This window comes from Triticum aestivum, chromosome 3D (genome assembly GCF_018294505.1).
Source record: "Triticum aestivum cultivar Chinese Spring chromosome 3D, IWGSC CS RefSeq v2.1, whole genome shotgun sequence".
Taxonomy (NCBI): Eukaryota; Viridiplantae; Streptophyta; class Magnoliopsida; order Poales; family Poaceae; genus Triticum; species Triticum aestivum.
In genome coordinates this window covers 340668632-340680729 of record NC_057802.1, presented here as the reverse complement: position 1 = coordinate 340680729, position 12098 = coordinate 340668632, and the positions used below count along the sequence as shown (strand labels likewise).

At 44.5% G+C, this 12098-nt stretch overlaps 2 protein-coding genes across 2 annotated transcripts; both read left to right on the top strand.

Annotated features, from left to right (window-relative positions):
• Positions 1-2728: 2728 nt before the first annotated feature.
• LOC123078759 (persulfide dioxygenase ETHE1 homolog, mitochondrial) lies at positions 2729-6687 on the top strand. Its single transcript, XM_044501364.1, has 9 exons — positions 2729-3277; positions 3705-3833; positions 3938-4045; positions 5191-5325; positions 5647-5688; positions 5860-5919; positions 5991-6044; positions 6140-6164; positions 6320-6687. Exons 1-9 carry the CDS (start codon positions 3020-3022, stop codon positions 6406-6408), a joined length of 900 nt encoding a protein of 299 aa, XP_044357299.1. The 5' UTR covers positions 2729-3019; the 3' UTR covers positions 6409-6687.
• An 856-nt stretch (positions 6688-7543) lies between these two features.
• On the top strand, positions 7544-10386 carry LOC123078758 (60S ribosomal protein L18a-like protein). The gene is made up of 4 exons (XM_044501363.1): positions 7544-7947; positions 9220-9298; positions 9390-9507; positions 10084-10386. Exons 1-4 carry the CDS (start codon positions 7641-7643, stop codon positions 10141-10143), a joined length of 564 nt encoding a protein of 187 aa, XP_044357298.1. The 5' UTR covers positions 7544-7640; the 3' UTR covers positions 10144-10386.
• Positions 10387-12098: the final 1712 nt, after the last annotated feature.

Genomic DNA, 12098 nt, shown 5'->3' with positions numbered 1-12098 from the left:
TCATTTATAACAAGTTCAACACCTCCATGTTTGTCTTTATATATGTTGATGATATTATTGTCACAAGCTCATCTGATGAGGCAATATCAGGACTCTTGAAGGATTTAGGTGCAGAATTTGCTCTCAAGGATCTAGGAGAATTACATTACTTCCTAGGAATTGAGGTGAAGCAGCACAAGGATGGGTTACATCTCTCTCAGGAAAAATATGCAACAGATTTGGTAAGGAAGGCAGGCTTGCAAGGTTGTAAACCCACACCCACTCCTCTCTCTAGTATAGAAAAATTATCTCTTACAGAGGGAACACTCTTAAGTCCAGAGGACAGTACAAAATACAGAAGTCTTGTAGGTGCACTTCAGTACTTAACATTGACCAGGCCAGACATCTCCTTTGCTGTCAACAAAGTATGTCAGTTCCTACATGCACCCACTACAGTTCACATGATTGCTGCCAAGGTCAGATATGTCAAATATACTCTGAATATTGGTCTAAATTTCAGCAAGTCACCTTCTACTCTTGTCAGTGCTTTTTCTGACTCAGATTGGGCAGGATGTTTGGATGACAGATGCTCAACTGGTGGCTTTGCAGTATTTTCTGGACCCAATCTCATATCATGGTGTGCCACAAAACAAGCTATAGTCTCTAGGTCTAGTACTGAAGCAGAATACAAGGCTTTGGCCAATGCAACGGCAGAAATCATATGGGTACCGTCTATCTTAAAGGAGTTGGGTGTGAAAAGCTCCCAGGCTCCATGCTTATGGTGTGATAACCTTGGCGCCACCTACCTGTCTGCAAATCCAGTGTTTCATGCTAGAACAAAACACATTGAGATAGATTTTCATTTTGTCAGAGAAAGAGTTGCGGATAAACTCTTGGACATTCGTTTCGTCCATTCACGGAATCAAGTGGGAGATGGGTTTACAAAAGCCTTGCCTATAAGGAGTTTCGAAGACTTCAAGCATAATCTCAACTTAATGAAGTTGTGATTAAGGGAGGGTGTCAAACAAGGCGTATACGTACATGACTCAAGTATTTCGTGGAGATCAACATAGATACGTAGAGAGGTTGTTAGGCCGGCTTGTTATCTCTTTTCTGTTGTAACTAGCTTAGCCTTACCTCTCCTATTCTTCTCCTCCAAGTTGTACTCCCGATTCTCTCTCAACCGTATGTATGCGCTATCAGGGATCCTGCGCCCCTGCCTATAACATGCAACACGTCCCCTCACATCGAGGTAAGACGTTTCCGCAAGTCGCACATGTTGTAATTTGCAAAACTATCTGCTGTTGCTCCTGTCAGGTTTTCAAAAATAATACGCTTGTTTGCGATGTAATATGAGTGTACTTTCTTTTAAGTCGTAATACAAAATACTTGTTTTCGTGATGTAATATGGATATAATTGATTCCATTGTGTGTGCATACTTAAGGATTTCGTGAATGGAATAAGTACTTTTTCTGCCACGAAACGAAACATTGTACTTGTATAATCAATTTGAGTCACATGAATGTAACTTTATCAGATGCTTGGGATGATTATGGCTCATTTGTATTATTAGATTTTCGGATGACAAAGCATTTATTATACGATTAGATGCTTGTCTATGCATTGCAATTCGCAACTAGAGAGGTTCGTAAATCTTACTGGAATATTTTCCGTGTAAATATCCAGTAAAATCTTGCATCTGAAATTTTTATATGATGTTTTTTGTTGGTTCATAAGTCCAGCTAGATGAATGAGCTTTTATTTAATACTATTATTATTGTGCTATCGTGTGCTGCACGGGCTTGCAAGTGCAATATAAAGTTCAGATACACCTTCCGGCGTTGTTGGCATCTCTCCGCAATTTGCAATATAATAATACTACGGAGCTAAATCAGTGAACCAGGTTTGCTACACTAATTGAACCTTTTCACTGCTGGTATGCACCCACGGAAGTGCGTCAGGACGCGCCTAGTTTGCCTCTGACAAGAACGCATGCTATCGTGCGAGTCTACCAAGAGGTTGCTGATAGTGATCTGAATTGCTGATTAATTGGACAGTGTGAACAACTACGTGCGTACCAGAGGCAAACATCAGCAATGCTACATCTACGTAATCAGTCTTACGTAATTAACGTAATAGGCCAGGTGGCATCTTTTGGTTGGGCGAAATTAGAGAAGGGAGGCCCACCCAGTTGAAATCGGGGGTGGAGAGATTAGTTAGGAAGTTCATGTAAGGTGAGAACGTAAGTGTACGTAGGTGTAGCACTTTTGGGCACACATGCACGTGAGTGCTTCATCGATAGTAGTACCATTTTGCACAAGCACTATGCGTAATAAATGAGGTCATACATCACAAACTCTTCTTAATACTTCTTTCGAAATCTAATATAAGAATGTTTAAATTATTAAAGTAGTGATCTAAACGCTTTTATATTAGTATACAGAGGGAGCACTTGTCAGAAGTCACAAGCTTCGGATTAGTGTTTGTGATTTGTCAGATGCTCCCTGGTGCGAAACAAAGTTGCAGACAAACGAAAGCTAGTAGTACCGCACTAGGAGTACCTCTTTATTTATAATTTATAATATATACAAAATTGCTGCATACTCAGCATCAATCGAGTCCAAGTTCTAAATTTTAAAGACTGGTATTACTACTTGGTTTGTTTCTGAAAATGTTGCGTGGAAGTTCGATGCCTGAACCAGCAGCGTTGGCATAGCAAAAAAAGTGCCAAAATCATGTACCCGGGATCCGGCATCTCCACCTCGGCAACCCCATCATCATCCGTTCGTCCTCGCATCCCATCCCATCCCTACCGGCCACCGGGCACCTCGTCGCCGATCTCGTCACGCCATCGCGCCCATCGCCTCGCCGCTACTTCTTTATATTATCATCCATAGCAGCCCTCCACGAACCACCGCGAGGTCCACGCCGCGGGCGACGCCGTCCAAATCCACGCGATAAGAACCAAGCCAGCCTTGCTTTGCCGCCGTTTCGCCCTTCCGCTGCCGCACCACCTGCTTATAAAATACACCAAAGAGAATGGTGCCGCTCCGCATATACCGCCACCTGATCCCGCAGCTGGCAGCTGCAGCCAGGTCGCTCTCCGCGCCCAAGGTCGCCGCCTCCGCCTCCTGCGCTCCCCGCCCGATCTCCCCGCTGCCGGCCCTCGCAATGGCGGCCTACGGCACCGGCGCTTGCGCCGACAGCAAGCTCCTCTTCAGGCAGCTGTTCGAGAAGGAGAGCTCCACCTACACCTACCTCCTCGCCGACGTCGGCGACCCCGAGAAGCCCGCCGTGGTGAGCGCAACTCCCTGGCCTACTGGGTCATATTATTAGGAGTAATTTTGGTTGGTTGAATGCAGTTGGGTAGATTCTTTTGAGTTGGATGCCACTCAAGTACCAAAATGTCTGTTTAACTGTTGTGGAATGTACGGAGTAGATACCAACTATTTGTGCAATTGTTAATAGGCTCAAGTGAAAGCAAACTTAGAAGCTCTCTTCCCTATACATGTCTTGAATAACACAAGAGAAAAAATTTCATGCTTGTGAAAAAACAGACCATATTAGCAGGATAAGCTCCTGGCTGGATCAGAAGCATTTGTGTCTTTGAAAGATGAACATGACTCAGGAGCAACCGGTGCCTTCATAATTTATGGATTAGATTTTGAGCTATGCTTGTTTGCATCTTTTCAATCTCCTCCCTGACTTTTTATTTTGCTACCAGTTGATTGACCCTGTTGACAGAACAGTTGATAGAGACCTCAATCTTATCAAGGAATTAGGCTTGAAACTCATCTACGCTATGAATACTCATGTGCATGCTGATCACGTCACTGGAACAGGACTAATAAAGGTAAGCACTTCTGGACTTCTCCAGATGTTTCATTCAACTTCTAGGAGTTTCAACATTTTTGTTCTCTTTGGTAAAACATGGTCAGCTGATGGAATGTCTGTCAGACTAAGCTACCAGGAGCCAAGTCTGTTATCTCAAAAGCCAGTGGAGCAAAAGCCGACCATTCTGTTGAGCACGGGGACAAAATATACTTTGGGAAGCTTTTCCTTGAGGTAGAGCACCATTTTAATATGCAATTTTGCTTCATGTTCTTCTTTCATATACTAGTTACTATATACTCCTCCGTTCCTATAAGTCTTTTTAGAGATTCCAATAAGGGACTACATACGGAGCAAAATGGGTGAACCTACACTCTAAAATATGTCTATATACATCCGTCTATAGTTTGTATTGAAATCTCTAAAAAGACTTATATTTAGAAACGGAGGAGTATAAATTGCAGTTTATGTACGCCGCAATATTAGCACCGGTGTCTCCAGTGTAAACAGCTAATCTGAATTACAGAAAACACTGAGTTCTTCTGTCTGACTGTCTTTTAAGAAGTTCCTTGCAAAGGTCGCCATGGTTACAAAAGTCGCATCCTAAATGACCTAAAAAATAGCAAAACTGGCAACAAAACTACCAAAGTAAGAAAACTAAGGAGCCAAACTAAACAAACAAGGTTGAGACCAAGATAGTGCAGCTTGATCTCACAGGGTTTCATCTTGTAGTTTTCATTGTTAACTATGCCGTTTTTCTTATACAAGCAAGACGATTACTGTTGTGCCTGCAGTAAAAGTTAGAAGAGCGTGCAATCTTATAGGTTGAACTTATATAAAAACGAATTACATTTTGTTTGTAGAAAATAAACAATATATATGATATGGATTTTAGCAAGTGTGTTTTTACGTAAGTGCTTTGTCATTATTGATTCATCAATGAAGGAATTGTTCTGTATTACCATTGAAACTTACTTTTAAGAATGTATTGCAATTGTGACATATCCAAAGTTGCTAAAGTATAAACAAAATGTGCAATCAAGTGCTGGGAAGAGCAGCACTCAAATTATTTATGTTGGGGTTTGTCCGTGAGGAGGGCAAATGCTCTCATAAAGCTAGCTGATCAAAGCTACTAGTATTGGTAGATATGAGTATGACAAAATTTACTTTTAAGAATTTATTGCAATTGTGACATGTCCAAAGCTGTTAAAGAATAAACAAAATATGCAATCAAGTGCTGGGAAGAGCAGCACTCAAATTATTTATGTTGTGGCTTGTCTTTCGAGGGCAATGTTCTCATAAGGCTAGCTGGTCAAAGCTACTAGTATTGGTAGATATGACGAAATTTCTGATAGCAGAAACATTGAAATTCTTTCCAGGTGCGAGCTACTCCTGGCCATACTGCTGGCTGCGTGACTTATGTAACAGGTGATAGTCCTGATCAACCCTCACCAAGGATGGCTTTCACTGGGGATGCCTTAATTATACGTGCATGCGGAAGGACAGACTTCCAGGTAATATTGTGACCGCACTCACTTCTTCATGACCTGGAAAACAGGAAAGTCATATCTCATGGAAAAGCCAGAAAAAACAGGAAAACCATATCTGAAGGAAACTCTTCATCAAGAGAAAAGTGTTAATGGTGTCTTGGAGCTAAAGACTAGTTTTTAGGCATTGAAATTCATTGTCTGTTATGCTCCATAGTGGTGGTCTGTGAGTGAGACATAATTTCTGCTTGCATGTGGATGTTTGAACTTTGAATTTTAGAGAAATTCTGATTGGCCACAGGTAATTGCTTTTGTATTGACAGTTCGTTTTATTCCGTGTCATTCCAGGGAGGAAGCTCCGATCAGCTGTACCAATCAGTGCATTCACAGGCAAGTACTACATGAAATCTTGTATTGTATCATACAGACAAAACTGCAACATAATGCATGGATTTATAATTAAATTATGCAAGAAGAATTTTATTGATCTAGGAGCCTCTGCACCAAGTGGATGCACACAGCCCAATGGATGTAACTAACTGAATACTCTATTCCCAACAGATTTTCTCTTTACCGAAGGATACCCTGCTTTATCCTGCCCATGACTACAAAGGTTTCACGGTAAGTGGCTTACACAGCATCTTAAATTTTGGCTACCAAGTTGCAAGTCGCTTGAGTTATACTCTTTGCAGGTAACTACCGTCGAAGAGGAGGTTGCCTATAATGCCCGACTATCAAGAGATAAGGTACCCGCTAATTAGGCTAAAACTCCTTATTTTTTTACTACCCCATAAAAGGTGTCAGTTCGTTCCTAACTATGTCTTGTATGTTCTGTTTGCAGGAAACTTTCAAGACGATCATGGAAAGTAAGTACATGTCTGTCCCCGTCTAATAATACATGAAATACCTGTGTTCGTTTCCGAGAATGTCCACTTTCCAGATTGAGCTGATCTACTCCTGATTTCAATCAGTTCTTAAACGGAAGCTGAATTGATCGTTTACCCTGTCTCTCCTTGGGCAGACCTGAACCTGTCTTACCCAAAGATGATTGATGTCGCTGTACCCGCCAACATGGTTTGCGGCTTCCAGGATCCACCATCGAAGGTCTGAGGTGTTCCAGCTGAAGCAGCTTTGCAAGTGGCGGTGCTCCTGCTCCTGGTTGTTGTGAAGTCAAGATCAGATAGAGAGGGCTTGCGGCTGCGTTGTACATGAAATAATTTGTCTGCGTTGTACATTAAATAATTTGTTGGCTGCAACATTGGCTGATGCGGCCTCTGTCTCCGTTTGACTTCACCGTCTGTTCATCATCTATCAACGAGAAGAAGGCAGTTTGCTTGCCCTTCACCTCACCTCTGCAAATACAATACCGTGCCCCTTCACAGACAATAATTCGACAGCTTGTTTTCTCACTATGTATTACCCCCTCCGTTCCTAAATATTTGTCTTTCTAAAGATTTCAATAAGTGACTACATACGGAGCAAAATGAGTGAATCTACGCTCTAAAATATGTCTATATACATCCGTATGTGGTAATCCATTTGAAATCTTTAAAAAGACAAATATTTAGGAACGGAGAGAGTAGTTGCCGATCGTTCTTGTGTAGTACTAGCGCCAAAAAACGTAAAAAACATTTTACATTATGAGACGGGGAAAGTAGTATTTATTCCCTTTATTTTCAAAGACAAAAGGCTCGTTGTGCTGTAGTATCTCCTCGATGACACCACTGAAGCAGAAAGCGCATGCCCGAAAGCTCAGTGCTGTTTTTATAACCAAGCTGAGCTGCACTGAGCGGAGAAGAACCACGTTGCCAACGACGCGAACACGCCAGTACGGTCTGATTGCTTGGAAGCCAAGACGAGCGACACGTTTTTGTGTGGTTGCAAAATTTAAGATTTCTCTCGAAGCACAAACCTGACACGTCATTTTTTACAGACAGCTACTGCCTGTCGTGAGAAACGATTTCGCGAATGAAAACCGTGCAAGGTTACTAAATTAGCGCGTTGAGTCCTAAATATAAGTCTTTTTATAGATTTCAATATAGACTATATACGAAGCAAAATGGATAAAATTACACTGTAAACTATGTCTATATATCTGTGTGTATTCATATTATAAAAGCTCTAAAAAAACTTATACTGTATTTAGAAACGGAGGGAATATAAAACAAATTCTGATTTGGTTTGACAACCAGTGGAACCTCACAGGCTGTGCAGACGCCCTCGTTTACAAACACCCGAGCTAAATGTGCCAAGGCAACGACGACTAGTTACTTGTCTCCATCTCTCCCGCGTCTCGATTCCCCAACCCAACACCCGAGCAAACCCTCCCCACCGTCCGCGCCATGGGCGGCGAGATGCCCGGCACCGACGGCGAGGGCCACTCCGCCCCCGCCCCTGCCTCCGCCTCCGGATTCCCGCCGTCGGCGCCGCCGTATTATCAACAGCAGCAGCACCAGTACGGCACCTTCGGAGCCCCGTCCGCGTCTGGCGAGTTCCCGCAGCCGGCGGTCGGGTTCCCCCAGCCTGCTCCGCCGCCTGGGTTCCGGAACTACCCGCCGCCGCCTCCGCCGTCCTACGCGGTCTACCCTCCTCTGCAGGCTTATTCGGCCGCCGCGCCCTACTACGCCCAGGGCTACCAGGCCGTGCAAGGTACGGGAGAAACCCTTGTCGCCCGATCCGGTCATGTGCTTCTCTGCTGATATGTATCATGGGAATAATCCGTCTTACCCGTGCTGCCTTTTATTGTTGCTTGAGAATTCCTCTTGTGTTGTTCATTTAGTGTGCAACTTGAAAGCCCTTGAAAAAATTAGGAGTAGAACAAGACCTGTTGTGCCTATTACTTATTGTCTAAACCGGAGAGTGGAACTGGAATGAAACCTGAAAAGTGGTATACGAGTTTCATCTCACACAGATCATCCGTTATTAGTTTTTTCTTTGAGCAAACTGGCAGGAGCGCTGTGTTTTCTAGTAGGACTGGAATAAACACATTGGAAGGTTGTTTTCCAAGGGGAACAAAACCTAAATAAACACCAAATTCCACATGCCGACAAGTCGCAGAGCACTCTGCAGTTCGCACTAATCGCCTGCTGGTTAATGTCCCCTAAAGCTAGCTAGGTATGCCGCCTCTCGGTAGTTTAATCTAGAAGTGTTGAAAATAAATCTCCTATTTTGCTTCTTAGTCCTTTCAGACCTAGATCATTCTGTTCACATAGGGTTTTAAATGCCCAATACCACCTAAGATCTGGGGGATGCATTGTAAAACAAATATTGTGTTAGGAGTTTCTTACTCCTCAGATACTTGAATCTAGGGTTCTCCTCTTATGCGGTAACCAGGCATATACTTTCCTTGGTGTCTCCGCTCATACCAAAATTCTATACTCCATGTGCCATTTTGTTCCAGTTAATGTCTCAACATAAATGGATCTTAATGTCACTTTGGGAAGTCACTACTCACTCCAGAGGTTACTTGTTTGCTAGTGTGTGAGACACACGGTGCTCAAGATTGTGTAATTTTTTTAGGGATCCAGTCTTTGCACCATCACTACTTTCCTAAATTGCAGCTAATGATATTAGCCATGTCTTCGAAGAAGCTTTGGAGGCTAATAGAGAGAAGCGAATTATGTAGGCTTTTGTAATCCAATGTCCTGAAGACTTAGTTAGATGATAAGATCGACATACAAAAACATACAAATAGATCAACTAAGAAAATATTTAAGCAATAAATGGTCTTCTGTAGATCAAAGTGAAGTTTACGGAGGAACCTGATGGACATAATTTTGCAGAGCAGTACAACTAAGAATGTCATGAAAGCCTCAAATCCATATATGCAGTTTCCTTCAAGGAAGAAATGAAACGAACAAAATTGAATTTGAACTTTGTCCTAACTTAGCTTATGCATTTTACCATGTTCCTGTTTCTTAGGTTATATACCTGTTGTTGAAGGAAGACCTGTGAGGATGCGACGTCTTCCATGCTGTGGCCTTGGCATGGGTTGGTTTCTGTAAGTTTCTCTGAACATCAATTTTTTTACATTGCATCTCAGAAACTTGGATTTGACCCTGAGAAACTGCTGCTTCTACTGTTTGGAAAAGGTTCATTATTGGCTTCTTCTTTGCTGCCATTCCGTGGTATGTTGGAGCTTTTGTTCTGATCTGCGTCCGAGTACATGACTACAGGGAGAAACCAGGATATGTTGCTTGTACTATTGCTGTAAGTCCTTTCTACCAGTGCGATCATATGCAGTTTCCTATTTACTGCCAGCTACATCTATGGGCTTTCCATTTTTCTTCTGATACTTCAGACTGTAGCTGGAGTATCCTGTTGCTGCAGGCCACAAATACAATAGCAGAATCCTGTTGCTTCACTATAACAGTAGTGCATAGATAGATTGCACTACCTTTAAATAGGGAAATCCAAATCAAATACTAAATGCAGCTATGTAGTTTCTGGTTTTTCAATAGTGAAATTTCCCGAGTGAAAGAAGGATTTTTACATTGATTTTAGTTCGGCAGCTACTTAATGATAGGCTTTTAAAAAAATCGAACCAAATTCATATTGCTGCTCGACTAACAGTTGTACAAACGTTCATGCACATATTTAGCTAGTCGCTACACAGAAACGATAAAGGAATAGTTGATCCTGCAAAATACATGTATTTTTAAGAATATGCCAAAAAAAAATATCACTACACATAAATGATGAAGGAATTGTTGATCCTGTACAGTATAGTAGTCATGGGTGGAACTTGGACTTACTGTGATTGAAACTTTTTGGTGCCACATGCAGGCTTCACTTGCTGCAATTGCCATGTTGCTTGGTGCCACAAAAGGAGCAGAGGTGTGGTGAGCTGGATTTGATCATCGGCGGTTTGCTTATAATATATACATATGTTCATTCTCCCTCTACTCTGTCGGGTATTCTGATTTGTACATGTATGCGTAGAAAAGATATAATGGAAGGAGACTGGTTCACTATCATATGTGTTGTATGACCTATAATCGTAGAATGATAGTATTTGTCTTCCGGAAAAAAAAGTGTGCCTGTAGCTCTCGCGACTAGTATTGTGTTGATTTTGGTTGTTTCCCTGCATTGGTGGGTTTTCAAGGACGGCCGTCGCTAGTTGAGTATATTGGGCTTTCCATATTGTTCGCAAGCGCAGTAAGGAAACTGAAAAACGGAAAACCGCGTGCTGTTGACATGGACTAGCATCTGCGTAGCCCAAACGCCCAAATATGGAAGGACCTTGTGGGGCCTGGGATCTTGGTAGCAGACACGAACTCGGTCGCACGCGTCACCGTAATGATTACTCACAACTCGAGTCTAATTCAGAATCCGAGCAGCAGGCGTGATCGGCCGTAGGTGGATACACAGTATATATGTCGGCGAGCGATCGTCCGTTGATTCCAACCCGTCCGCTCACAAGCGATTCCATCACCCTCGACTCCACGCGCGCTCTCCCGGCGAGCAACTCCGTCGCCCGCCATGGTTGCCTACGCCCGCCGCTCCAGGGCACCGGGGCGCCCGCACTTCACCCTCGACGCCCACCCTTGCGAGCAAGAGCTCATCGCGGCGTACCTCGGCCCGCGAGTCACCGACGGCGACATGTCGTGCAAGTTCATCCACGAAGGCGACGTCTACGCCGCCCACCCTGAGGACCTCACGCAGCAGTACGCCGCGGCCGTCGCCAGCAACGGCGACGAGGCGTGGTACTTCTTCACCGCCGTGCGGGCCAAAGGCGGCGGCCGCAGGGGGCGCACGGTGGACTCGCAGGAGGGGTGCTGGCACTCGGAGGCCGGCTCCAAGCCCGTGGTCTCGGCGCACCACCAAGGCGGAGGCCTCCTGGGGCATCGCCAGAACTTCTCGTTCGTCACCAAGGAGGACGGCGTGCGGGTCCGCTCAGGGTGGCTCATGGTGGAGCTCGGCCTGCACGGCGACGGTCAGGACGAGGTCACCCTCTGCAAGGTCTACTTCAGCCCGCGCGCCGCCAAGAACAACAAGAAGCCCGCCGCGTCGTCGTCCGCGCGCAAGAGGAAGGCCGACGCCGGCAGCCCTGCCCCGGCGCGCCAATGCCGCCGCCGCCGCGAAATGAGCCAGGACGATCATCCGGTGGAGAAACAAGACGTGAAGGCCGGCAAACAAGAGGGGCTTGTCGAGGAGAGCTCGGCGGACGAGCCCGGGGTTGTGAATCCGAATGACTTCTTTTGGTGGCTGCGGAACAAGGAGAAGGTGAGGCTGGCATTGGGCATCAGCGAGGAAGACTTCTACAGCCCCCCATCTGCGGCTGCCTTGGAAAGAAGTTTCGGGCCGGACTGGCCGCCGGCTGCACCACCTTCCAGCCCCGTCGTTCCCAGCAAGGACAAGCCCGTGGTCATGTGGTTGACGTACGAGGAACTTAACGATCTGCCGGAGGTCAGAGAGTTCTTGTCGCCCACCAAGTTGCTGGAGGAGATGAGATCGTCAGTCAAGCAACACGAGTAGATCGATTGATGACTAGCTACTAGAAAGATGTTTTCGCTTACTCTTTGACTTGCGGTGGATGTCCTTGTTATTGTCCTATAGTAATTCAGTTGACGTATACTTAGAGTGGCACTCAGATCCCTGTATCTAAGCAGCCGTTTGGCGCAACACCTGTTTCTATTGAATGGCGATGAAAATCGTTATATCTTGCATTTTAAGTACGAGATTACATTTGGATGGTATATTTTTTCTCCAAACAAACTTTCCCGCTTTATAAGAGGTGTTCAAAGAAGAATGTTTTTCAACTCCGGGTGCCCCTACACCCTATACGAACAGTAAATTTA